A 26,838-nucleotide genomic window follows, 5' to 3' on the forward strand; every position below is an offset into this window, starting at 1 on the left:
AGTGGGAATTCTAGGTAAAGGAATCAGCTCCTTCAAAATCATGCAGACCTGGGGTGCCTGGGTGGCTCAGCCGGTTAAGCATCCAACTAACTCTTGATTTTGGCTTAGGTCATGATCATAGGGTTCATGGGATTGAGCTCCAGGACAGTGTGGAGCTTGCTGGGAATTCTCTCTCCCTCTCTCTCTGCCCCTCCCCCACGTGCACCCACCCCCCATCTCTCTCACTCAAAATAAATAAATGAACATTTAAAAAACAGAACAAAATCATGCAGACCTAGGATGCTACAGCATGACCAATGAAGTATAACTGAAGTCGAAGGAGCAGCCAGGAGAGAGACTAGACAGGTGCATCAAGGACAGGTCACACAGGGCTTGGCATTCCCCGCTGAGAAGTGTGTATAGTTTATCGTGAAGGTGTGGGGGCCACTGAGGAATTCTGAGCTGGGAAGTAATATGAGAGGTAGAGATGTTAGTGTCAGTGTGCGGGAGGGAGCATTCTGTGGGAGGTTGGAGGGGTGGCATGGTTAAAAACAGTCCACTGCCGTATAGCATTTGCATTGTGTATATACTTTACCAGCTGTTCTATCATAAAGGCAATGCAGTTTAAATGTAGAAAATCTGGAGAATGTAGGAAAAGCATTAGTCCATATAACAGCAGGGAGGGAGTATGGAATTAAAAATTATCTATAGAATATTCCATCATTCAGAGATGTAGCCTTCTTTTTAAAAATGGGAATGATATTATATATGCTTTCTATCATATCCTTTTCTCATATTATGACATGAGCCTTTCTCTAAATCCATATTCAGTGTCTGTATAATAGAAAGCATATCTCTATTCAATAACTCACTTAACCACTCCCCCTTTTCTTCTTTTGCTAAATTTAGACTGTTTACCAACAGTTATGACTCTGATTGTTTCCTTATGAAAAATTTCAAGAAGTGGAATTACTGAGTCAAAATATATCAATCTTTTTAAAGCTCTTGACACATACTGTCAAAATGCATTCGAGACAATTTGTGCCAATTTACATTCCTTCTAACAGTTCCAGTTGAACCACACCCTCTTCAACACGGTATTTTTTATCTTAGTCTGTTTGATAAGCAAAAATCGTAACGTCAAACACTTAATTGTGTTTTTATTGGCTATGTTTTGTGAGTATGGAATTCATCAGAATGAAATGATTATGTAATTCTATTTTCAGATATCTTCTGATAGTGGGAGGGGACCCTCTATTGTCTAAATTCAGAATGGGGAATATTTGCTTTAAGTGATTTCCAAACAGATTTCAGGTGCTGTGAGGAATAAAAGAAAGAAGCCATCACCCAAGCCCTGTACAAACTCAGGGTCACCACAGGAGAAGGACACACATGTGCCAGATTGCTAATGAAGGCACAGGAGAGGGGTCGGCAGATATTAGAAGCAGGACCCAGGGGGAGTGATCTCAGGTAAGAAGTCTGGGAAAGGTTGACCCGGGAGGCTCTTTGGTGTGAGCCATTCCAATTTCCATCCTCTGCTTGCCTCCTTGTATGAGGTGCTCAAAGTTCCATGCCTCAAAATCATCTGGAGGGTTCATTAAAAATGCCAATTCCAGATCCCAGCCATGGTGATGGTGATCAGGGGTATCTTCAGGCAAGTCCAGGAACACATCTTCTGTCCTAGCATCCAGGCACTTCTGAGCTTGCCCTTGGAGAAATGCAGCCTCCCTCTGTCCCCATGCTGCCCACAGAGCCAGGAAAGGGGCCATCATCCCCCGCAAGGAACTCTCCATCTTACTTTGAACGCCCCTTGCCGGACACACAGAACTGAACTGTAGCTCCACTTATTCTCACCTTTCCTCACTCCTCTGCACTGCTCAGTCGTCCATTTGTCCTATTCATTCTGTCTTTCATTTCGAACGCTTGTGCTGGTGCTACTGAGAGCTGGAGGGACAGAGGAACATGCCATCAAAGGCCCCTGCCTTTGTAAACATCCAAAGGCCCGGATATCCAAATGGCAATCTGTTGAGTTTTGCCAAAGTAACAGTGACCTGGAAGGGGCCAGAACATGTTCATGCTCTGCTAATTCCCTTGCTTTTCAAGGTAGATGGTGCTGCCTCCCCGCCCTGGGCTTTGTCCGTAGCCTCTGAGCAAATGAGAATACCTCTGGTAAACATGCGAGCCTCTAGTGTCAGAAGCAGATGACAGTTAAAGCTGGAGGGGAAAGGTCCAGAATGTAAACTCTGAAATATGCATTCAAATTATCTTGAAGTTTGCCATGGGTTACCAAGACCTCCACTAAAGCCTGGGGTTTTTTGCTACATATGATGACTCACTGAAGAAAAATAAAATGCCAAGACTCACAAGGAGACCTCTACACATTTGATCATGTCTCTTACCTGCTCAAAACTCTCTGTGTCTCATTACTTTCAGGATTAAATCCAAATCCCTTTAATATGTCATTCAAGTCCCTGGTGTCCTCGCCAGTGTCAACTTTCCCTTAGTCCTCCCCCTTTGCCCGCCCCTCTGCCACTTCTGTCTTCCCCCAACCTCCCATCACCTGCACCATGCTCCCAGCCACTTTCTAGTTTCCTGAATATGGGACTCTCTCTGGCCTCCGTCCTTGTTCTGTCTGGGATCCCGCCCTTCCTCTCTCCTTCCCTCCTTCCCCATTTCGCACCGCCCAGGCTCAATCAGTCACTCCCACTGATCCTTCAAAACTCCCTGAGGAGTGACACCTACAGGAAACCTTTGCTATCTCTCCCAGTTTAGAGGAGGCGCCCTCCCATGGGCCAGCACACCTTCTCTCACCTCCATCACTGGGTAGGGCACAGCATACCATAGGATGTGCTCTGTGCACACTGTAGTGGGCCTTCCCGCCTCGACTGAGAGCTCGTTATGGGCAGAGGCTGCTGCTTTTGTCTCTAGATCTCTAGCATGGGGAATGTAGGGGGGTGCTCTGTAAAATATCAGATAGGTGAATGACACGGTGGATCCTTAAAGTGTGAGCCAAGTTAATTCCTAACCAAGAATGGCTCCATCTCAACAGCTGGATGATGAAGAAGGGACATCACTGGGATCGCATCACCAGAACAGTCTGTTTCTAGAACAGGTCTCTGAGGAAGGGTAAACAGCATTGGCAACGCACCCCCCAGAAGGCCCAAGTTAACTCAGACTTGATCCAGGTCAACAGGAAGATCCAAGCATGGGTGACTCATGATAGTAGGGGCTCCAGGTAGTGGTGAAATTTGCAATTAAGCATTGTAAAACATGGTTCACAATGGCCATCTGATTTAATCCGTACAGTAATTATTTGCTAAACATTTATTATGTTCTAGGCTTTGATTTCTGATCAGTGGGGAAAAAATAGATAAAAACTGATGCCCTTATGGGAAGGGGAAATAAGAGAAAAGATAAAGCATGTATTATTTGAGATGGTAATAAATGCTATGGAGAAAAAGAAGCATAGAGTGTTGGAAGTGTGGACAGTCGAAGGAAGTTTTCTAATTTAAACATGGTGGTCAGAGAAGATAAAATTGAGAAGGAAACCCTTGAATAAAAAACCCAAGGGAGGTGAGTTATGTGGATATCTGAGGAGGAACCTCCCAGGCAGGAGAAATAGCATGTGCAAGAAGGTTCTGATGCATAGTGGGCGGACACCAAGAAGACAGTGGCTGGAAAGGAGTGCTAGAAGAGGAAGGCGACCAGAGGCGGGCTCAGATCACATAGGAGTTGATCCGGAGCTCCTGGGAGGGTTTGGAACAACACCTTCAGCAGGCAGTGGGAGTGTGGGGCTCAGAGTCGGAGCCTACGGAAGGGAAATCTGAAGGGAGTGTTCTAAACTGGCAGTGTGGCTCATAACTCCTTGGTGGTGCAGTTCAGACTCCAGTGGAGTTCAGAAAATACTAGCCAATTCTAGAAATTAGAAGCAGATAACCCTCTGCAGACTCTAGAATCATGATGCCATATATAAAGATCAATACCACCATTAAACATCAGTGCCCTTGAGCAAGGGACCACCTCTCGGTGCCCCATGAATGTCTGATGTTAGGTTACTGATTCCTGACTCTGAGATGAATAACCATGTCAAATGATACCTGTTAGAGGGAAAGCCAATAGCCTTGCTGCCTCAGATAGATGGACTCAGACTTTAGGGTGACCATGAGGCTCTGAGAAGGTCATCAGTTGATGAGCTAGGACTGAGGAAAGCAGATCAAAGGATAAAACCAGACCAATGACGCTCTACTGCTATACCAGACAGTTTCAAGATGGCTTGCCTCAAACATGCTTTCTTAGGGTGACCAACTGTCCTCGGTGCCAGAGACTTTTAGTTTTAGCTCTGAGAGTACCACACCCTGGGGAACTCCTCTGTCCATGATTCTCATGTTTAGCATATACATGACCTTGGTCCCAGTTCTTAAACTCCAGGATTCTTAGGAATCCCTAGAATGCTTGTTAAAATTTCCTACCCCCAGGCCCTCTCCTCCAGAGGTTGATTTGGTAATTTGGGGGGGTAGATCCTGGGCAATCTGAATCTTTAATGAGGGTCCCAGGGATTCTGGAGCTTGTGGAAAACTATGTAGCATCCATTTGCTCATAAAGGGTGCTGCCAGTAGCTGGCCAGGACACACCCATATCCTCTATGCTTCCTCTCTAACTAATGAGTCAAGGACATGAGGGAGGGACAGAGACACTGAAAAACAAGCCCTCTTTGTGGGACAGGTTTGGGATAGATTGAAAGCTAGGAGACAACACCAGCCCTGAAGAACACCGTCAGCAACCACGCTAGAAAAGCATGACAGCTTTCCTGTAACTGTGAGGAAACAGAGTACTCAGGGGGAAAGTGGAAAGTGCTGACATACCAAAGGCATTCTTCACCCAGCAGGACATTAGCAGAAATCTCCCTGCACGCTGTCTTCTCAAGTGGCCAACTTGGTGTCTCTATATTGAAAGAGAAAGAAAGAAAGAAAGAAAGAAAGAAAGAAAGAAAGAAAGAAAGAAAGAAAGAAAGGTAGATAGATAGATAAGGGGCGCCCGGGTGGCTCAGTCAGTTAAGTGTCCAACTCTTGGTTTCGGCCCAGGTCATGATCTCATGATTTGTGAGTTCGAGCCCCACATGGGGCTCTGCGCTGACAGCATGGAGCCTGCTTGGGATTCTCTCTCTCCCTTCCTCTCTGCCCCTACTCCACTAGTGCTCTCTCATGTGTGCAAAATTAAAAAAAAATAATAATAAATAAATAAATAAATAAATAAATAATTAAAATCTGAGGCAAACTGAGAGTTAACAAGGGACTCAACAGTGAAACTGCCAACATGTGGCTTAAAGACACTGGCATGAAAGGCCACAGAAGAAACCAGGGATGAAGCAGTGGTTCTTCCAAATCACCTGAGAGCCTGCTAAAACAGACTGTGGGGCCCCTCCCGCAGTTGTGGGTTCGGTAGTTCTGGGGTGGAACTCACAAATCTGCACGTCTAACAAGTTTCCAGCTGATGTGGGTGCTGCTGGGAAACACACCTGGATTATCCCTGGTGGGTTTTTTTTTGTTTTGTTTTTTGTTTTGTTTTTAAGGTCTCTTAATTTGAAAGTCTGAATCTCACCATATCGATAGCAGCTTGGTCACCTTACTTCTGACTTGAGAAAATAGAACTAAAACCGGCTTAAACCAAAGGGGATGTAGTGGCTTGTATAACTAGGAGCCTAGGCAAGCCTCAGGGTAAGCATCCGCCGAGGCTCCAGCCCCACCCCCTCAGTGCCCTGATCCTTCCTGTATCCGGGAGGTGGCGGGGGGGGGGGGGGGGGGGGGGTGGTTTGGGGGGGTGGCTACAGCAACCTGTTCTTCAAGCCTTTTCCCAAAGCTCTGTCACCACAGATCTAGTGGCCCCAGAATAAGACTCCTCACATCCCACTGGCCTTAACTAGATCGTGTGCTCATGCTGGACCAATCCTGGACGGGGCTGGAGCCGGGGGATGGGATTACTTCCGGTGCAAATAGGTCCACCCATGGAGCTGTGGTTGCCCTGAGGCACATGGGCCAAATAGGAGAGGAGTCAATCCCCGAAAAGAAGTCAGATTCTCCTAGGAAGAAAGCGGGGATGATGGGTGGGCAACCAGCAGCCTTCAGCCTGGGAGGTGGAAGGTGGCATCCGAGCCAAACAGCAAGTGACATGTGCGTGTAATGTGGTGTCGGGCGCAGGAAGTCCAGGGACCAGCCATATCCAGATATGTAGGTCTGGCAATGACTAGCAGGGTCTCAAGTGGCAGGACTCAGACTGAGGCAGGATTTCAGGAGAAGGACTTAGGATTTAAGGAGGAAGAGGCTAGGAAGTGGAGGTGGCTGCCAGCCTGAGTTTCTGACTTTCTAGGACGGGACTTGGGCTATGGGACAAGACACTGATGGAGCCAGAGGGAAGGTCACTGGCCACTTTTACCCTCTTAGAGTTCTTTTTAGCTGAGCCTGACAATTAAATTGGCGTTGTCCAGATTAGCAGGAGACAGACACATACATGTGTACATCAGTTTTATGTGACAAGAGAGCCCCCATAAGGAAATGAAGATCTCGAAAAAATGGCAAAACCCCGTGGGCATTTATATCCAACTGAACAGAGAGGCAATGTGAAAAAGTAAGGAAATGGTGCGGGGAGGCTAAAGAAAATTGAGCATTTATTTTCACAAGGCCTGTTTGTAGCAAATTCTCTGTCTCAACTTCTCATCCTTGATGATGCTAATGTTTCATTTCCCCTGGTATAGGGATGGCATCTTTCACACGGAAGCTTTTTATCTCCTGTTTTCCACAATCAAGAAAAGGGGAGGTCAGAATGTTCTTCTCGCACCAGCTGTTTTTTAAGCGCTTTTGGCTCAAAATAATCTTCATGCCAAAGTGGTATATTTTGGGGTGGTGTATTCCGCCCCTCCCCCCCCCCAGAGCCATTAGGGTTGAGAACTCTGAGCCTGAGGTCCCCGCTAGGTCTCAGGGAAAAAAAAAAAAAAAGCAGCTCAGCTATTTCTAGTAAGAAACACTAGATAGATATCAAGAGTATTTAAACATAAAACCTTGGGCTAAGAAGCCCTTCATCCCTCCAGCCAAGATGAGGATTGGGTGCGGAGACTGGGGAGAGGCTGAGGCACTAGATGGGACTCCAGGAACTTCAGCGGAGGGGTGAAGAGGCCTACTGTGAGGCCGCAGAATATGGTGATGGCGAGCAGTACTGGAAGAAGATTGTCTGGGTTCAAATCCCATCCCTACTACTCACTTGCCGTGTGATCACCAGGCCTCCCTTTCTTTATCAATAAAACGGGGTGATAAGAGTACCCACCTGGAAGAGAAGGCAAGAATTAAATGAGCTGGAATATCTGAAGCTCAAAATAAAATGTAGTGCAGCACAATCCTTGACCTGTACGTGGTGGGTGCAATGTGACCATTTGCATGTTCCTTAGGCTGAGAACCTACTCCTGCTTGCCATCTATTCCTACAGCTTTGCAATCGTTGCTGAAAACATTTGAAATAACTCTGAAGACAGCATTCCCACACTGATTGAATGAGTGAACCTGCTGTATGCCTACATCCCTACGTATTCTGTGAGGTCTGCGAGGGGGTTTAGATGAGTTAGGTAAGGATAAGGATCTGACGTCCGAGCTCCTAGAGGAGACAAACCCTGGCCACCAATAATCCTGATATGAGAGCTAATTCCCTTAGGAAAGGTTCAAAAACGTTGCAGGCTTGTTCAGTTGTAGCTTTCATTACAAGCTGAAAGAACCAAGAATGACTTCGGAGGGGTGGGAGCATTATGGGACCAAGAAAAAGATCTTGATCTACAAAAAAAAAAAAAAAAAAAAAAAGATTGCCATGATTATGGAAATATGTGTTACTAATATACACATAAGCTAAGGCACATCTGAACTTTCTGTATCATTCTTCCACATATTATCACATTCAGCTTCATGTGCCTTTATATATTTTGTAGGTATACAAAAACCCGATCACTCTGTAATAAAAAGGAGGGAAGCTTTGCATTATCCTGCTTTGGAAGAGTAATTCCAAAAAACGCTTCTAAAATAGAGTCCTGTGCTTTTGGACATGGGCATATTAGACGTTCGGAATGCGCGTCTCCTTTGGGAAAATCTATCCCATTTCAAATTATACATGCCTGTGAAAGCACAGATCTGTTCTACCTTCCATGTATTTTGTTATTGCTGCTTCTGAAACTTCCTTACAGCCCCAAAGAAGTCTTAATCCCTGTCAAATGTTATTATGTTACCGACTTTTATGTAGTCTTGAAAGGGGTTGTTTATTTAGTTTCAGTGACTTCTCGTTACTGCCAAATATTATTTCATTTCAGCACAGATGTAAGGGGTCCAATGACTGGAATTACTTTACAAGCCTGACATTGTCGAGAGATGGGTACCAGTTTAATTATGGACAGCTGAAAATGATCTGGGAGTCACCTGCTATGGGTATTTATCATCATTACGAACTTCTCACTGCTGTGGTCTGAGCACCTTCACAACGTCCCATTTGCGTTGGACAGGCAGTGTGAGCCATGTGGAGCCTACGTCTTCCGTCACCTTTAAACCTATGTATGGACAGCTTAATATTGCTTGATTATTTTCTTTTCCTCGGCTCAAAGTGAGAAAATATGTTTCAGCCATTCCTATTCCTTTCCTTTCCTCTTTTTCTGTCCCTCTCCATTGCCTCCTCTCCCTGCAACCCATATCCTTCCAGCTGTTTTTCCAATTATGCCTCATTGGAAATTATTCATTACTTAAAGAATGTGAATTGGGTAGACCAGACGTGTAGAGGATCAAGTAATACAATGACTGCAATATAGCTGGCACTCAGTAAATGCAGAGGGAAGGAGGGAAGGGGGGGCATGGAGGGAGCAGGAAACGGGGACTGCGGGATTTCAGAGCACTCTTCCAATGGGTCCTCCAGCTCACAGTTTAGGAGAAATTAGGAATAGCAGCCCTCCTCCTTCTGCCCGTACCCCCCTCCCCTCACAACCCCCCCCCCATTGCCATCGCACGCCGTGCCATAACAAAGTATGGTTTCACACCTTCTCTTTTTATCTCTGCTTTCCCTACATGGATCTTGATCTGTTTTGGTCAGAGCAGAGAAAAGGGTTAAATGAAAGGAGAGGCCAGGTTGTCACCTGCTGATAATAAATTGAGGTCACTGTCTACCTGCCTAAAGGCACTTCACTCCATTCCTTTTCTCTTTTTCCCCAGCCTGGACTGTAAGGCCTTCCAGAATGTCAACTTTTTCCTGGAGAGGAGCATAGTAACAGTAAGAGCTAACTTCAGTGAGGGTTTACCGTGCATATGTCATTCGCCATGCTAAGACTTCTTATGCATTATTTCAGTCAATTCTATTGATGTTCTTTTTCATTTTTTTTTACTGTTTATTTTTTGAGAGAGAGAGACAGAGAGACAGAGAGTAAGCGGGGGAGGAGCAGAGAGAAAGGGAGACACAGAATCTGACGCAGGCTCCAGGCTCCGAGCTATCAGCACAGAGCCTGACACAGAGCTCAAACTCACAGACCACGAGATCACCACCTATATGGAAGTAAGACCCTTAACCAACTGAGCCACCCAGGCGCCCCATCAATTCTATTTATGTTCTGTTTCTGTAAATCAGTGGTTCTCAGTCAGAGACAATTCTGTCCCTCTAGGGAACATTTAGCAATGTCTGGCGAGACCTCTGCTTGTCACAACTGGGTGGAGGCCAGGGTTGCACTAAAATATCCTGCAAGGCACAGGGAAACCTCCTACCACAAAGAATTACCTGGCACAAAATGTCAACCATGCCACTGTTGAGAAACCTTGCTGCAGATTAAAAAGCTGAGGTTTAGGGGTGCCTGGGTGGCTCAGTGGGTTGAGTGTCGTACTTCGGTTCAGGTCATGATCTCGCGGTTCATGAGTTGGAGCCCCGCGTTGGGGTCACTGCTGTCAGTACAGAGCTCACTTCAGATCCTCTGTGCCACTCCCTCTGCCCCTTCCCTGCTTGTGTGTGCTGTCTCTCTCTCTCTCAAAAATAAATAAACATTAAAAAAAAGCTGAGGTTTGAGGGGGATTCATTCACTTGCCCAAGACCACCCAGTGGTATCTGAGAAGTCTAGGACTCAAGCACGGCCTGTGCTTCCTCATCATGGTGCACACAAATCATTATAACCTCCGGGGCCCGTGTGCCATAGGAGCTAAAATTCCCAGCAGGAATGTTCCCATGAGAGGGCACCTCCATGAGTCATTTGCAGACCCCCTGCCCGTCCATCCTTTGCACCAAATATGCAGAATGGGGCCCATCCAAACGCTGGAAGTTTTGTAAAATACACACACACACACACACACACACACACACACACGTGCACGCATGTGCATATGTGCACACATGCAAACGTGCACACGCACACACTACAATAGTTCCTATTTAATGTTACCAGTAGATATAACATGTAAGATTAAAGCAAAATGCATAAGCAAATACTGATGCTACCTAAGCAACAAATTTTGAAGATGGCACATACTGTTACGCAGCCTACTTTCACGAATAGGTTCTACATATTTAATCCGACGTGTGTTTAACGGTAAACATAATATCTTGTGTTCTGCAGGGTAATTAGATAGAAATGGCAAGTAGTCCATAGTATCACTTTTTCAAATGCCTAACAAGCGTGTTAGTATTTTTCTTTTTTATTAATTCTTCAACCTCCACAATCTCAGTTTTTGACCCTGGTTTTCGATACAGAGTATCTTCGCGATCTTAATCACCCCACAGGCAGCTGTGCACATAAACACGCATACTGTTGTGCACGCACACGCACACGCAGACATGCCCCAGGTCTTGTTCCCAGGGCAGTTTCCGTTGCCTTTATTCCTCCCTCAGGGCACCTAGCTGCCCTCTTACCCTTTCTCCGCCCCACTCACCCATTCACTCGCCCTCTCTGATGCTCCTCAGACCCGGATCTGCGGGAGATTTCCATTTGCTCTTTAGATCCTTTCCTCTGTATGACCCAGTCCTGGAATCTAACCGCAGCTCCCAACGGTGAAACCCAAGGGTGGGTACCTGGGAAACCCATCAGGTCACCCCAGTGTCGCCATCAGTCCCCCCAGGCCTCCGAGCAGAGCACCACGAAGACAGAAACTGTATTTACCTTCCAGCTCGACTCTGGCATTGCAAGATTTCAGGTTAGCAAGAACAGCCACCCCCACCCTAAATTCTAAGCAGCCACACCTATGACTTACTGCTTGAAATTATTTCACAGTGTCTAGTCCCTTTCATCCTGTCACTAAGGGGTAAAATCTTAAAATACGGCTAACCCACTGGTATGAATGAACTTCTTTCAAAGTGAGTTACCAAGTTAAATCTTGGCTATTTTAGTGGCAAGAAGGATTTGAACTAAAAAATAACTAAGAATTGAAAATTAAAAGTTCGGTTCCTCAGTCATGCTAGCGATAGTCAAGTGCTCGATAACCACATGTGCCTGGTGGCCAGTGTGCTCAACAGCACACAGAACATTTCCGTCATTGCAGAAAGTTCTATCAGCACTGAGTTAGACAGAGATAGAAAAGTTGGAGAGTACTCGGTGTCCGTGAAGGGGTTGGGGAAAAAACACATCCCTTCACAGAGTGGTGGTGGGCACAAAAATGCTACAGTTTCCAAATGTCAACCTGGAAGTAGCCATAAATATTTAAAATACACATGCGTTTGGGGTGCCTGACTGGCTTAGTCGTAGAACATGCGACCGTGGATCTCAGGGTAATGGGTTCAAGCCCCATGTTGGGTGTAGAGATTACTAAAAAAATAAATACACTGAAAAGAAGTAAAAAATTAAATTAAAATAAAATAAAATACACATCGCACTTAATAGAAGAAAAAACTGAACTTGCTTAAATGTCCATCATTAGGGAACTGGTAAAATTAATGCCCAAATGTCCATACAAGAGGAGACGATGAAAATAACTTAAAAATATATATGTAAACAATATGTGTCAGCACAGAAAGCTGTCCTATAACTTTGTATATAAAAATATAAGTCACCTGGGGCACCCGGGGGGCTCAGTCAGTTGAGCTTCTGACTCTTGATTTTGGCTCAGGTCATTATCTCATGGTCATGAGACTGAGCCTGGCGTCGGGCTCTTCACTGAGCACTCAGTGTGGAGACTGCTTACGACTCGGTCTCTCTTTTTGTCTCTCTTCTCCCTCTGCCCCTCTCCTCTGCTCACGTTCTCTCTCTAAAATTAAAAAAAAAAAAAAAACACAAGCCACTCGACCCTATGAAAGCATGATCCTGTTTGTATTGAAATACAAAGGGTATCCATATGTATGTGTCTATATGCCCAGGAAACTACATAAGGATACACAAGGGTTTCTTTCTGGAAAGAGGGAATGGTGGAGCAGGTTGAGGAAGCATTTTCTTTTCATTGTACATCCTTCTGGTGCTGTTTGGACTTTTGACCATGATGATGAACCATTGCACTTAATCGGTCATATGTTAGGAAGATGAGCTACTGAAAACAATGTGGTACCAGATGAATGAAAGTGCAAAAACGTACATGGCAGAGTGGGATCCTCTGCGTGTCAAAAGCCTGTTTGCTCAGTCCCGTGCTAGCTGGACCGAGTCAAAGTAATGGATTGTGTTCCTGTTGGCTGCGGTCTTTCCATCTCCAAACCCTAAGTCATTGACTCCAGAATAATAGGTTAAATATGAAGTCATACCCGGTGCATCATTTCAGCTGCTTTAACAAACATCGTGGGCCCCCAAGGAGGGACCTGAAACCAAAAGATTGTTTTTAAGGAGAACTGGTGGCTACTTGGAGTTCCTGGAGGGATGTCTTCCCTCTGCCTGACCCTCTCCCATCTCCCCTCTCTCCTCCACCCCTCACAACCACACTTTTCCCTTCCCTCCATCTTCTTCTGTGGCCTCTGCTCCGACCCAGAGAAATGGCAGATCCAAAATCTTTACCTTTCCTCAGAACTCACCTGCGTTGAGCATGACCAGGTTAGGCAATGATTCAAGATGCTCCGTGTGCCTTCTTGTAAGCTTACCGGGGAAACCAGGCAGCAGACCTCATGAAATTGTGTCTATCACCTATCTATCTCTCTGTCTATCCATCCGTCATCTGTCATATATACATGTACACATACATAGGCACGTATGCATATGTGTTTATACGTACGCCTATGTAGACACTTGCACACATGCATACACTTGGTTTCTATGGGAACCTCTGAAGTAGTTCTAACTCCTGTGCCGGCAGAGGCTGTGTACTAATGTGGGAGGAAGCCCAGAGAGGAGGTGTGGAAGAGGAGAAGGGAGGGCACTGGTGTCTGTGGGTGGGCCTGATCCCCAGGCAAGGGAAGAATTTGGCTCATTTGATATATTTTTTGTTGGACCAGATCATTAGATAGTCAATATGACATAAGTCTCTGAGCCAGGTCGGTGATAAAGAGGGAAATGTTTTTTATTTCTTGGTATGCTCAGAATCTCAAATTTTCTAACAGAAAAAGGGCATCTACCCTCCAGATACGATCTGCACACAGTTCAGTGCAAATGTGTCTTCTTCCCTCAGCTGCACTCCCAAGCTAAGTTTCCTCTTACACCATCTTTCCCAGAACCGAGCACCCCTGGTAAGGCTGGCCTGGACGTGCCGCAGCCCTGGCAGGCCCTGAGACCTGGCCTGAGTAGGTCCAGGAGACACATACAGGCCTCGCCTGGCAACAGTTTTCCTCCATTTTAATGAGTCTCATTTGCCCATAAGACTTGTTTTTAAGTTTCTGACTCATGCCAGGCTCATTTATTTGGTATTTCGGCTTGATGAGTACCCAGGTTTTAACCCACTTAGGACTGTTGTTCTGCCTCATTCTGGAAGCTCCGGTTTTTGTCTGAATATTCTCCAGCCCCGACCAGCTCACTGCTCCCCTTTTCTGTCGTATCCCTTATCATCCCAATACCTAGAACCCTTGTCTGCATGCCTCCCCAGCACACACACACACACACACACACACACAAATACAAATACACACACAAATACATACACATACATTGACTAGATACTGGACAAGCAGCCTTTACAATAATGGAAGGTTGAAGGTTTGATTATTATTTCAATTACCACAAGTAAGGTGAGGAAGGAAAGCCTCTCTGGAATGTTCCGTGAAAAGTTTACATTCCTTCCAAATGCAGTTTTTTTTTCTTCTTCCCTCAAAGACTCATCCATCGAACACAGGCCCTCTGCAGGTTTGTTTTTCATCTGAGACCAAACCACTGACTCCTGATTGGGGAGAACTGTGAGTTATGGAGGGTGACAAGAAGGAGTTTTCGGTAGAAATTAATTTGTAAACATCTTCCCTGCTTTGCCTCTCCTGGGGAGGGGGGTGACCACATACCATAAAAATTTCCAGCCTCAGATTTTGAGCTCAGCAGAGACTTTCATTTTCATTAATTATCCCAAGGATTCGCACTGTCATTCCCTTAGGGGGAACACACCCACAGAAAATGGCATGTGCGGGGGTCAAGTCCCCTCTGAGCAGCCCCAGAGAGAAGGACCGGCATGCTGGTTCTTGCCACTGCTCCTGGGGCCACATGCACTGCCCTGCCCTGTGGGCATGAAGTCTGCCTCTGCATGGGGTGCCCTGGGGCTGTTCCAGGGGAGGAAGCTCCATGGGCAGTGTGGGGGGCTCAACGCTGCCTCGCCCTGCCACTCCTCATCTTCACTGTGTGTACATGCAGCATGAGAACACGGGAACCTGGCAATTCCGGTGACACTTCTGGTCACTAATCTCCCCGTTGCACAGTAGGATAGCATGTTATTTTGATGCCATGCCAGAGTTTTGTTTTAAAACCAGCTCTGTACAGACAGTTTTAGATGGACCAGAAATAGCTTTTATGGTCTGCAAAATACCTTTCCCTCGGGACGTTTTTGTTGTGCTTTGAATACATTTTAGCACAGTGAGGTAACAGTCATAGACTCATAGAGACACGGGATTAGAAAGCAACTCCAGAGACATCCCATCCATCACCATGACGCCAGGCAGGCTTCACCCAAAACATCCCAGACATAGGTAAATATCCTGTTTTCACAGGTCATCAGAAAGAGAGACTCCACGCCACTCTGGGGTAACCCATTCCAGTGTTGACTTCCCTTCAATGCTGTCATTATACTTATGTTACCGGGAACACACCCCATACTAGACTGCTGTGAGTTTTCAAAACCCAAATTTGTGTATTTTGAGCCAGATGTCACAAAACAGCCTGATTGTCAGCACGCTGTTTAACGGGTATTGAAAAATGTCATTTCAAACCAAATACATCTATCCTGGGGGCCGGACCCAATTGGACAGCTTTCGTTTTACAGTAAATGTGTGACCTTCTGTCCCCTTAGGATTCCCTTCCCTCTTGAATCTGGTCATCATTAAACGGTGAGGCCCTGCAGGTGTACCCTTATGCTTTCCTGCTCCCAGAAATCACAGCCGTCATGTCCCTTCCCCTAAATCGTGTTAGCAGGACCAGAACTGCCATCAGAAGCAAAGCACTCCGTTCCACGGAGGGGTGTTTGCTTAGACACACACAAGGCTTTCTGACACTTGGTCTGCTCCTTTGGTCTTTAGAAATAGCAGCTTTAAGAGAGTCCTTTCCCTGGCCTTCCCCTTCTGCGATGCAACACAGGAAACCCCAATGTAGTCTCTAAGAGGTCCAGTTACGTTTTGGCATCGAATAATCCACAGGGCCTTCTGCAGTTAGAAGCAAAATAGTCCTCTCCCTTTCTTTCCGCTATTTCCTTTGGCACAGTGGAGAGTCATAAGGAACCGGATCGGTCAGGAAAGCCCTGACCAAGAGCTGGTATGAACCTCAGACAAGACGCAGCTCGATGAGATGCCGTGCGCGCAGTCATTGTCTGAGACAGAGGGTCTGAAATTGACACCATATGCGCCCCGAGGAGTAATTGCTCCAAAGGGGGGAGAAAAGCAACGTGTCAGAACATTTTAGTAACACCTAATTCATCTCGAGGTTATAAATAAATCTTAATGCTTGCCTAAAAACAAAAGTCGAAAAATACTTTGACCAGATTACTTTTGTGACAGTGCTTCCGGCAGAGGTGAACTTTATTAGGGAGACAACATGAATAAAGAGAAACACATAACAACTTTTTATGGTATATTTTACATGATTTTATTTTTTTGCAGTAAATAAAGTGGTTATAGGGCTCCAAGGAAAAGGCCCCAGATGTTAGAGAGTTGTGTGAAATTTAGAGGAAACAAGCTGTAAAAAGCGCAGTCATAAAACAGGCTGTCAGTGCCACACATCTGGACAATACAGCTGTATGTTCCTAGTGGCTGTCGTCACCCAAAGAAAACTCAATAACCTCATTTCACCCCAATTAGGCTGCATACCAACAGGATCAACATTAAATTGCGAGGGGGCGGGGGAGAAACGTTCATATGGCGCCTCTGTGTCAAGCAGTCTTTATCTTGCATTTGAATTTGGTCACCAAGAAATAAAAGATTGCTAACATAGCTATTTCCATTATTATAAAACCCTATTTAATTCATAATGTTGTAATAAGTCAAAGTTTGACAGCTTGGACTACCGGCTACTCCAAACAATAGACTTTCTGTAGCATGAAACTGACCTATCAGTCATCCAGAATGGAGCCCTGGCATATCTTTCCTCTACCCCTTTTTGGGGAGTCTGAGTCTCGCAGCATTGTGGGAAGCACTCTCTGCCTTATTGGAAAAATAAGTGCATTTTCAGACAACCCAATTTACGTAAAGTAGAAGATAAATGCCCCTCTCGATGGCGATGGGGTATTTTGCTCTAATTCTTTTGGCCAGCAGTGAGGCACCTTTGCAATAAGATGAATATTGCAAAACTGAAATACCATTTCACCTTTTTGTCACCAACAGACTGTGCCAAAGGTAATAAAATGCCACTTTTCCCATTAATGTGTTTCTTCCTAGGTGTTAACAGCAGCAAAGGCAATTATGGACAGTGGAGAGAAATTAACCCTACCGCTGATAGGGAAACTCTTGAAATTTCAGCTTCTCCAGATTAAATTGAAGGACCAGCAGAGACGGGAAAACGAAAAGAAGGTACTGTATGACGCTGGGTCTTCTAAAGAGGGCAAACAGGGCATAAAATGGAGTCAGTTTTCTCCAGGGACACTTCCTCTCTTCGTAAGCCTTCCATTAAATGTTACCTAGCACATTCAGCTGTCGCCTGGACAACTTAAGAAAAAGGCCATCCAAAGATCTGTTGGAGGAATTATATTTTCTCAAAGACAGACCCATTAAAAATAAATTCCCTTGTGCAAAAATCAGACAATAATCAGGGCATGTGCCTGAGGTTGATTTTAGAGTAGTCTACTTATATGCTAGTAACAAAGAAGGGAATCAAGGTGAGACAGAGTCAGGAGAAGTAAATGTAATGTGAAAAAAACCCCACAAAGTCAGGGTCTAACCGTTTAAAATATTCTCTCTAATATTCAGTAGGAGTTCCTATTAAAATGGCAGGCTGCATCTGCACCTTCGTAATAATCTGAACATTTCAGCAGCAATCCATCACCCCCCCCATTATACGCTTGATTACTTCTTCACATGTAGACTTCTCATTTAATTTGCCTATGGAAATCAATCTGTGCGTTTTCCAAAGATTCATATTTTTATCTGAAAAAAAAATATTTTGAAATACCTTTAGCAAAACGACGCTAGGTTCAAATCCATTTGTTATTATCATTACTCAGAATAAGAGATGTTTTTCTTATTTTCCAAATCATGCTGAGATGTTTTTGGAAAGCCGAACGCTTCTGTACATACATGTGGTGTGTGTGTGTGTGTGTGTGTGTGTGTGTGTGTGTGTACACATGTATACATGAAATGGATTTACATGTAAGCTGTATCTTTATGCCCCTGAGTGGAAGAGGCAAAATCAGTTCATGGAAGAAGAAAGAGAAGAGGGAATGTGTTCCAGTAATACCTTTCTCACCTTTGCAAGACCCCCAAACCTAGGTTTCCTATTTGAATTGGGTGCTTGACAGGATAATTGTAGGAAAAAAAATAATAATGACACCTTATATTTGCAGAATAGGGCTTTATGTTTTTCAAACAGATTCCTCATATAGCATCTTATTAGAGTGGCACACATTGTTCCCGGGAAAATTCTACTCATAGGAACACAAGTGATGGTCTAGTTTTCCATCTATTGAAGTTCTTTTCATCATGTACAGGACATTTGTGCCTTCAGAAATACTCGGGGTCATTAAGACTTGGCAGAAGAAAAATTGGAAAGTTTGAAGCTAGTATAGAAACATCTTTTCTTGCCTTTTTAAACTCCAACGTCACTTGGGAATATGAATTATAAAAAGTAGACTGTGAGTCCTGTGAAAATCTCTGCGCTTTCTGTTTTCTCTGTGCTTTCCCGCAGCACCTACAAATATACCTAATGTGCTAAAGGGGATCAGTTTACTTGTTTGCCGACTATTGTAAGTCAGCAATCTTTAGCTTACAGCTAAAGAGTAAGCTTTAGTTTTCAGTTAATGGATTTTAAGTAACAGTAAATGGAATATCCTGGCAGCTCAGGAAAAAATTTTACAGCTAGAAGTAATATAAAAATATTTCTGCAGTGATTTTCCTCAGCATTTCTTTGAAATGTGAACTATAATAATACAGCTGTGAGATTCTGAAGATGCGCAAATAATCTTAGTTTATTGTTTGAAAAATTCAAAAGTCTAAAGGAATGCGGGCTTGAATTTTAGATAGATAGATAGATAGATAGATAGATAGATAGATAGATAGATAGATGTAATAGAGGCATTCAGAGAACTCTGAGCAATCAAGAGCCAACAATTACATAGTCTAATCTGATGTCTTCATTAGATTGGGTTCCCAAAACACCAGTCCCAAATCTCTCAGTTGCAACCATACGAGTAAGTGCTAAATAAATTGATGAAAACTGATTGGAATGGAGTACTCTCCAGAAAATACTCTTGGTAAAGGCCAGATGAACAGAGTTGTTTGAGGGATGATATAATCTCTATTCATTTCAACACTACCACCCAACCAGTCAGTTAGAACAATTGAGGTTAATGCTTCTCCGCCAGCAACTTGGGCAGAAAAGTAAAATAAGTATAAAGTAAATAAAACTGACCCATGCTGTGGGATGTGGATGAGAAAAATGCAAAAAAGAAAAGACTTCCAGTTTCTTCCTCTTTCCTGAACCCAGGCTGAGATTCTGAGATTTCCTAGAAGGGGAGCTTTTTAACAGCAATAAGAAATCTACGTAGGTGTTTCCTTTCAAATGCTGAATATAGTGCCGAAAACTGTGCAACCCAAATTGTGTTTTGTATCTCCTATCTTGAATTTTCAGAATTGTATTTTTAAAAACGAATGCCAAAAAAATATCCACAGCGGGAACTAACCAAAAATACTAGGGAGAAGATATGGACAAAAATAACTAATATAATTAGGTCCCTGTCCTTTATTCCCCAGTGAAACAAGTAGATCCTTATATATTTGATCCTGTTTTAATCCACCAAAATTTTTTCTTAGAAATAAGTGGTGGAAAAAAAAGTAAGTGGTGAATAATATAGTTCCACATGCCAAATACGGTAAAAATATCATTATTGTAGATTGCACTGATTTTAATAATTTCTAGCACTTTAGCATGGGCTATGCTTATCATGCGTTTGCTTTGTCCTTGAAGAAAGCTTGCTGGCTAATTAATAGCATAAAAAATAATACAAGGGAAGATATTTCTTAAAGGAGCAGTTTTGAAGGCATTTCTGAAAAGCAAATGCCTGCTTGTAACTGCAATGAAGTAAAAAATAGTTGAAAACTCTGATCTATTTAGAAACACCTTGTTGGCTACATCCAAATCTGCATATCATGAAGAAAATATATTGTATTTCTCTAAATAAATTTTAGAATTTCAGAAATTCTGAAAGACTCTTTTATACAAGTAACCCTAAATCGGATTTTGTTGTATCTTAAAATCTGAGAGTTTTGTTTAGAAATGACTCTTCCTTGCACACATGATTATCTCACCATTTATTCTGTGTTTTTAGATCTGTCATTGTCAGTCTGTTTTTAATTCATCAACTTAACAAACACTTATTGAAACAAACTTTACAGAAACAATGTACTAGGCACACATATATCATAATGTTCATTATCATTTTAAAATAAATTATTTGGGGTTTGTATTCCGATCCGTGTTTTAATTTAATCTATCTGAATATTATAGCATTGTTCACATTTTTTACTTTTTTTCACTCCAACTTTTATGTCTATATTAATGATAAACATTTATTCAAAACCAAAACACTTTATTGTGAATATATTTAAAATATATCGAGAATTCAGCTAAAACCTTTAATCAAAAAAAGATGAAAAATGCCTATACTACAAAAAAACAATAACCATTTAAATAATCGGCCAAACTAAGTCTAGTCTTCCTATGCCTCTGAGTCTAGTTTGGAAAATTTGCATATGTTTAGAAAAAGATCCAAATATATTCTAACTGTGCTTTTCATTTGTGGATGCAAATAACCAGTCCATATTTTCTTGGATATTTTCAGCATATTTTTTGCGTAAAAGCAGAACAATTCTTTCTCTTTCTGGCTTCTCTACTTAAGAGAAGTACTTGCCTTATTTTCCAGAGAACTAGAATTGGAGAGAAGGCAGTTAAGAACCATGGAGTGATGGTACCGGTAGACTTTTCTTAAAACAACTCAAAATTAAAAGCACCTACATTTGATAAGGCATTATGAGGAAGCCACAAACAACCCAGAGCCCACTCCAAAGGAGGCACGAAGAGAAATTAGGGTAACTTTCACAGACGTTTTACAGCTTACTCCAGTTGAAACCCCAAAACACTGGAAACCAGCCAACGTAATGCCATTGTGTGTGTGTGTTTTGTTTTAAAAGAAAGACCAGAGGGACATGCCAGGAAATTACAGGCTGGTTAGTTTTGATTCAGTTGTGGTTAAAATCTTCAAAAACTATTTTGAGAAATCAAACAGAGGAAGAGCAGGAACTCAGTTTAGAGGGACCCGTGTGGTTTCAGGAAAGGAATAACTTGCCTCACTAACTGGATGGAATTCTTTGAAGCAGGATTATCAAAATGAGGGTACTACCAACAAAACCATTGCATCCAAAGAGCTACGAAATTCAGCAATTCAGGGTAAATAATAAATGCCTCCCCGGATAACTGATCTGTAGAAAGAAGTGTTTTCCTCATTGGAATGCTTTTAATTAATGAAAACTGTTTATGGATTTCAGGAAAAAATGTAAAGAAACATGCATATTTAGAATAGAATAGTAACTTTAAATATGAGCAGCTGTAGTTACAACAGCTAATGATAATATTTAGCTACCGTTATTGACTCTTTGGCATTATACTAAGCTCTTTACACATGTTATATCATTTAATCTTTGAAATGACTTTATGAGGTACGGAGTATTATTCTTGATTTGCAGATGGGAAAACTGAAGGTGTGAAAAGTTAAGTAACTTTCCCCAGGTTAAATAGCTACTCAGAGGTGATGCTGGGATTCAAATCCAAAACTGTCTGACGCTATGTTCTTAACCACTGTACAGACACCTTCCGAATGTGTCTCCTTAGCTGTGCAAAATGGCACCCTTGGCCCACAGTCAAGAGTGCCGGCCCTAAGGTATTTCCCTGTAGGAGCAATGGCTTTGCTCAGTGATCTACCAACAACCGTCTGGTCCCACTAATTACATCACATACAACATCCCGAGGTAAAGTGTGAGGACAAGCCAAGGAAAGGAACAACGCTTACCAAAAACAAAGTCCACACAGAGCTAACCAACCACCAATTCCCAAGGGAATTCTGATTTCATTTCTGGCCTCGCCCCACTCCCCAGAAATGACCTGGTCTCTGGGAAAATCTCTTAGAACTAAACTCCTTGAGGTTATTCCAAACATCCTCACCCCTTCTCCGCCCTTCTGGATGTTGAGGTGGAACAACACCGGCTGATCCACTGTTAATGCCTCTGAATCACATAGAATCCTGCAAGAGACAGACAATCAGATAGACATCAGACCCACTCCCTCACTGCCACCAGTCATAGAAAATGTCCACGTTCCAATTCTGTGGATTCCAGTTCTGAAGATGTCAGTATGGCACCCCAGGACATTCCGCAGGTTTCTGAAGATTGCATTATTTGGTCAAATAAACCCACTACATTCCTGGACTTATGTCTTCTACACAACAGCAGCTCCCTAGAAAAGTAAGCTCCTAACTCGACCCCATGCATTATATTTTCTATTTGGCAGGGGAGCAGGGAGAAGAGCAGAAGGGAAAGAATAAATAGGAAATATGGAAAAGAAAAAACAACATGTTCATAATGCCTTAACACTACTACAAGTAATGTTAACATTCTGATATGTTTCTTTTTTTTTTCTTTCTGTGAGTTTGTTCCTTTATATAATCGTTGTAAATTAAAATATATCATAATTTTACTTATTACCACAGTAGCCACATCTATCATTATTATTGGTTGTAGGATATTCTATTGACTACTATAATTTTCTTAACCATTCCTCTATTATTGAACATTTCAGTTATTTCCATATTTTTATAATAAGTAATGTTGTGATGAACAACTTTATAGTATAGAACTCTTTATATTTTGGATAATTTCCTTAGCATTGGCTTATATAAATGGATTAATATGGCCTCAAAGCCCATTTACCTGTGTTTCCAAAGTAAGTTCTAGAACCATTTAGACCCAGTTTTTCATTAAAAAAAAAAAAAAAAAGGCCCCCCTGGTCAAAAGAACTTGGAAATCACTGTGTGTTATACACAACTCTTAGAGATTTAACAGCACATTAGCTTATTAAAGATAGAGGAGTTTTGTGAAAATAAATCTGTTTAATATTGTTTAATCTACTGTCTCTCAAACGTATCTGACTCCATAGATTTCTTTCAGCCCACCTATTGTTCTCTTATCATCTGTAACCAATAAAATAGATCGCTTGTGAGACGGTGATCTCTTGAAAGAGAACTAAAGTAGCATTCAGAAGACAGACCTAGTTTCTCATAAGCCACATAATAAGAGTGACTTAGTCACTTAACTGCCATGAGCATGTTTTCTTATCCATATCCCTAACAATATTATTGTGGGAATCTTACGATAGAGCGTATGTGAGATCATAAAGTACCACACAAATCTAGATGTGCTGTTACCTATAAAAATGAGATGAAGTAGAGCTATTTACCAGCAGTTCCACTGACTTTTACCTCTTGCCTCCCTTTTATTGTGATAACATAACAAATACATGTCACGGTATTTGAAGGCATTTGAATCTTGACATCAAGGGTCATTTAGAAAGTTAAATACAATCTAAAATATTTGGAAGCGTCAAATAATTAGGTTGCCCTGTTAGAGAGAGGGACAGTTTTGTGTTTTTCCCTCTTAAAAAGTGAGAATAACAAGATTGAGGACACGGGGTAAGTGCCACTTGATACTCAACTAAATATGCGAAATGCTAATAGTTCTTCGGTTGTTGCTAAAACAAGAGCCTCACATCTGCTATGTAGCTTAGCCGGTTAAGAAATCTCTGTGCCTATCCACAGCCTTCTCACAGTAGGAGGCATCCAGATGCTTTTTGTACACACTGCATTTTAAAGAAAATGGACTCTGTACCGAACTTGACCTTTCCTTCATATGCTGGGGAACATGTTTTCCCCAAACATGGTGGAAAGAGGGGACTTTTGGATTCGCCCCCTCCTAGTTTTGTCTTGAGTTGGCAAGGATTCCCTCTTGAGTTATGTTTTGTGCAGATGACCATAGAATGGGAATATGCAAGCTGCACTACCCAGAAGCAAGCAAGAAAAATTGGTGTGAACAAATTTCAGTTTGTGATTTAGGAAGGGGTCAACTCTGGTGAATGCTCAGCTAATCTGGTTCACTTCCTGCCACCCCCTAGCCCCAGATCTCAAGGCATAAACTCATAGGGGGAGGAGCTTACTCAGGATATGAGAGAATAGAAGAAAAGGGAAGAAGACAGGAGGTGATTTTGCTATGATGGGGGCTTGGTAGAAAAGGATATTTTGCTTTTTGACCAAAGTAGAATTCTGCGGCTCCAGCAGTCAACATTGTCAAGAATCTCAGGGACAAAGAGACTGTCCCGGTTCAGTTCAAGTATGGAGGGTTGGAGGCGTGAGGAACAGAGGGAATATAGGATAAAGTAGGTAGACTACAGCTAGAGTCAGACATGGGGAAGCAGAAGGGACTGGGTAGGGCACCGTGTTCAGAAATCCACCAAGGATTTCTCTGCCTGGATCTGGAAGCCAGAATAACCTGGGTACTTCCATTGGCTTTTGTCCTCTGCTGTATGATGTCTCTGCACATAGTTGCTCTACTTGGGAAATTCTTTATGTAGTAATTCTTCTTGAAATTCTACCAACTGAAGATGCATCACTGACAAAGGAAAATGCAGAAGACTGAGTTGTATAGAGAGAACAATAACAATGATGTTATAATGGCGCATAAACCTAATTTGAAAGAATGTGTTAAATATCTCCTTCACTCATCTTCTCTGGTGATTTTTGTTAGATCGCTATATTCTTTCAAATGTTTCAATAATGATGATTTTTATAATTAAAAAAAGCTTTTTCAAGAAATGAATCAGGATTTATAGGTATTTTTTAGATTCTTTTGTAAAAGGAAGGAGGTAAATATTGATAATTTCAGCACTCAACAGGAAGAATGGGTGGGGGAGGGAGAGCTATGGAGAATCAAAAGAGCTTCCAGGAAATAGTATTATTTAGCCCCTGGAAAGACAGAGTAGAAACACAGACCATCTTTATGGCCTAACAGGACCACAGAAATAAAATGAATTTAGGGTTTGAGGTTAAACTGGCTTGTGTCTCTTCCATAGCAGTGTCTGAGGGCAAACTGTGTGTCTTAATTTATACAACATGAACAAAATTACTCATCTTGCAGGCTGCATTTTGAGAACCATTTAAAGATGATGATGTCTGGAAAGCACCTATCATACCACACAGCTAAGTCTCTCTACTTTATTGCTTATTTTAAATTTTGGTTGTGATCAGTCCTGCCTTCTCTGGGGTACCAAGAAACCTTACAGAAGAAAGGACTCAGGGAGTTCTTTGCCTTATAGAACTCCAACCTTGCCAAAGAGGATCCGAAGGGATGGGAACTATGTGATTACACAGGCTCCCAAACACCCCTAGGAAAGCCAGCAGGGCTAGAGGGCCCTCATAACAGGAAAAGGATAAAGAAACTAGTTTTAAACTTCCTCTTTATTCAGCAGTATTTGTTTGGAATGACAGGATAAATGAATGGATGCATGACTATATAAATGTTTAGTCTTCTGGGTGAACTTTAGAATAATGTCACCTGAAACAGTTTCTTCTTTTCAGTTCTAAAGCTCACCCTGAGATTTTATTTAAAATTGCAGTTGTGGAAGTTTCTGGAAGATTGTGATGGCAAAGTTAGGACTTTTCTGGGGCAAGGCTCACTGTCCACCAAGTTGCTGCACGGGAGTGTTTCACTTCAGTGGGTTTACCATCATCCAAGTGTGGCTGTTTGAGCTCCAGCATGAGCCTCGCCAATGCCTCTGAGCTAATTGGACTCAGGGGCACTGATTTGTGCTCTGGTTTCATTTTAAATTAACAATCTTAAAATTTCCAATAAGCTCTCAACACTGGCAGGGATTTCTACCATATTTCTTCAGTCAGCCTGACCTCCCAGTTTCTGACACGGCTCACGTTACGGTCTCTGTTCAGAACCTCTTACCTCGTACCTGCCTGTGCTCGGCCAGTAACCGTGCCTCACCCTTCACCTGAAAAAACGGAAACATTCCCTCAGCACCATCGAGACCTCTCGCTCTCTTGAACCCACACTCAGCCAACCCCCTTCTTGCTCTTATTAAACTGAGAAATTGCCTCTCTTCCTATGAAAGGAAGTTGGCATGTTCTTTTGATCTTTTCCCACCTTACCTCCTCGAGGACTTTAGCCTCCCCCATATCTGCAGTGTCTCCCTTTCTACTGGGTCGTTCCATCAGATTGCAAACACATCTCCTGACTTGGCATAGATACATACACACCTGGACCTCATACTCTCCTGCCGCTCACTTACCCACTAACATTTCAAGAACTCTCACCCAGGGCATTTCGTGTCTTCCATTCAGTTCATCACTATGTATATGTGACCCACATCCAAACATGTGACTCCAGCCATATCTCTCTTCTCAGAGGAGAGTCTGTGTATTTGCCTGCCTCCTGACATTTCGGGGCATCTCAAAGTTAACATGATTTTCTGCAAAGTTTGCTTATCTCCAGTAAAAGCCATTTCTTGCTCCAACTTCTCTATCATCTAAGTCCCTATTAGGTCTTTTCTAGACCATCGCTAGAGACTCCCTTCCTAGACTTCCTGTTCCCTATCTTGACGAATCGTAGTACTTCTCTACTTGAAACTCTCTGTGGTCTTCCCATTGCATTTTTAATAAAATACGAACTTGTCAACCCCACCTGTGGCATCCACTTTGCCTTTTTCTTGCTTCTCATGTGGAAGACTCCTCATCTTCCAGGTCTTCATTCAAATGTCACCTCCTCAGAAAGGTCCTCCGTCACCCACTTAAAGGTTTCCCCAACTGCGTGCCTATGACTACACTGGGTTTTATCCTTCATAAAAGTCATGGAACTTTGTTGTTATATTTTTACCTGTTTTTGTATGTGCTTTTTTCCTCTTTCTACCCCAGTAGACTAGGAGCTCAAGGGGACAAGCCCTGCCATATTTTATGCACCAGTTTATATCTGGTGCAGAATGAAATGCTGGGGCTTTTCAGACCTCTGCACCTTACCTTGTGCACTCCTG

The 26,838-nt window shown here is 42.9% G+C and overlaps 1 protein-coding gene across 4 annotated transcripts in view; it reads left to right on the top strand.

The window, feature by feature from the left end:
- The window catches only part of SPAG17 (sperm associated antigen 17), a 239,057-nt gene that overhangs the window by 48,016 nt on the left and 164,203 nt on the right, over positions 1-26,838 (top strand). For all 4 annotated transcript variants that reach the window (XM_060626305.3, XM_060626304.3, XM_060626306.3 and 1 more), the window contains exon 4: positions 16,932-17,063. In XM_060626305.3, coding sequence (XP_060482288.3) covers positions 16,932-17,063 — 132 coding nt within the window. The remainder of the gene's footprint in view (positions 1-16,931; positions 17,064-26,838) is intronic.

This window comes from Panthera onca, chromosome C1, assembly GCF_046562875.1.
Source record: "Panthera onca isolate mPanOnc1 chromosome C1, mPanOnc1 haplotype 2, whole genome shotgun sequence".
NCBI lineage: Eukaryota > Metazoa > Chordata > Mammalia > Carnivora > Felidae > Panthera > Panthera onca.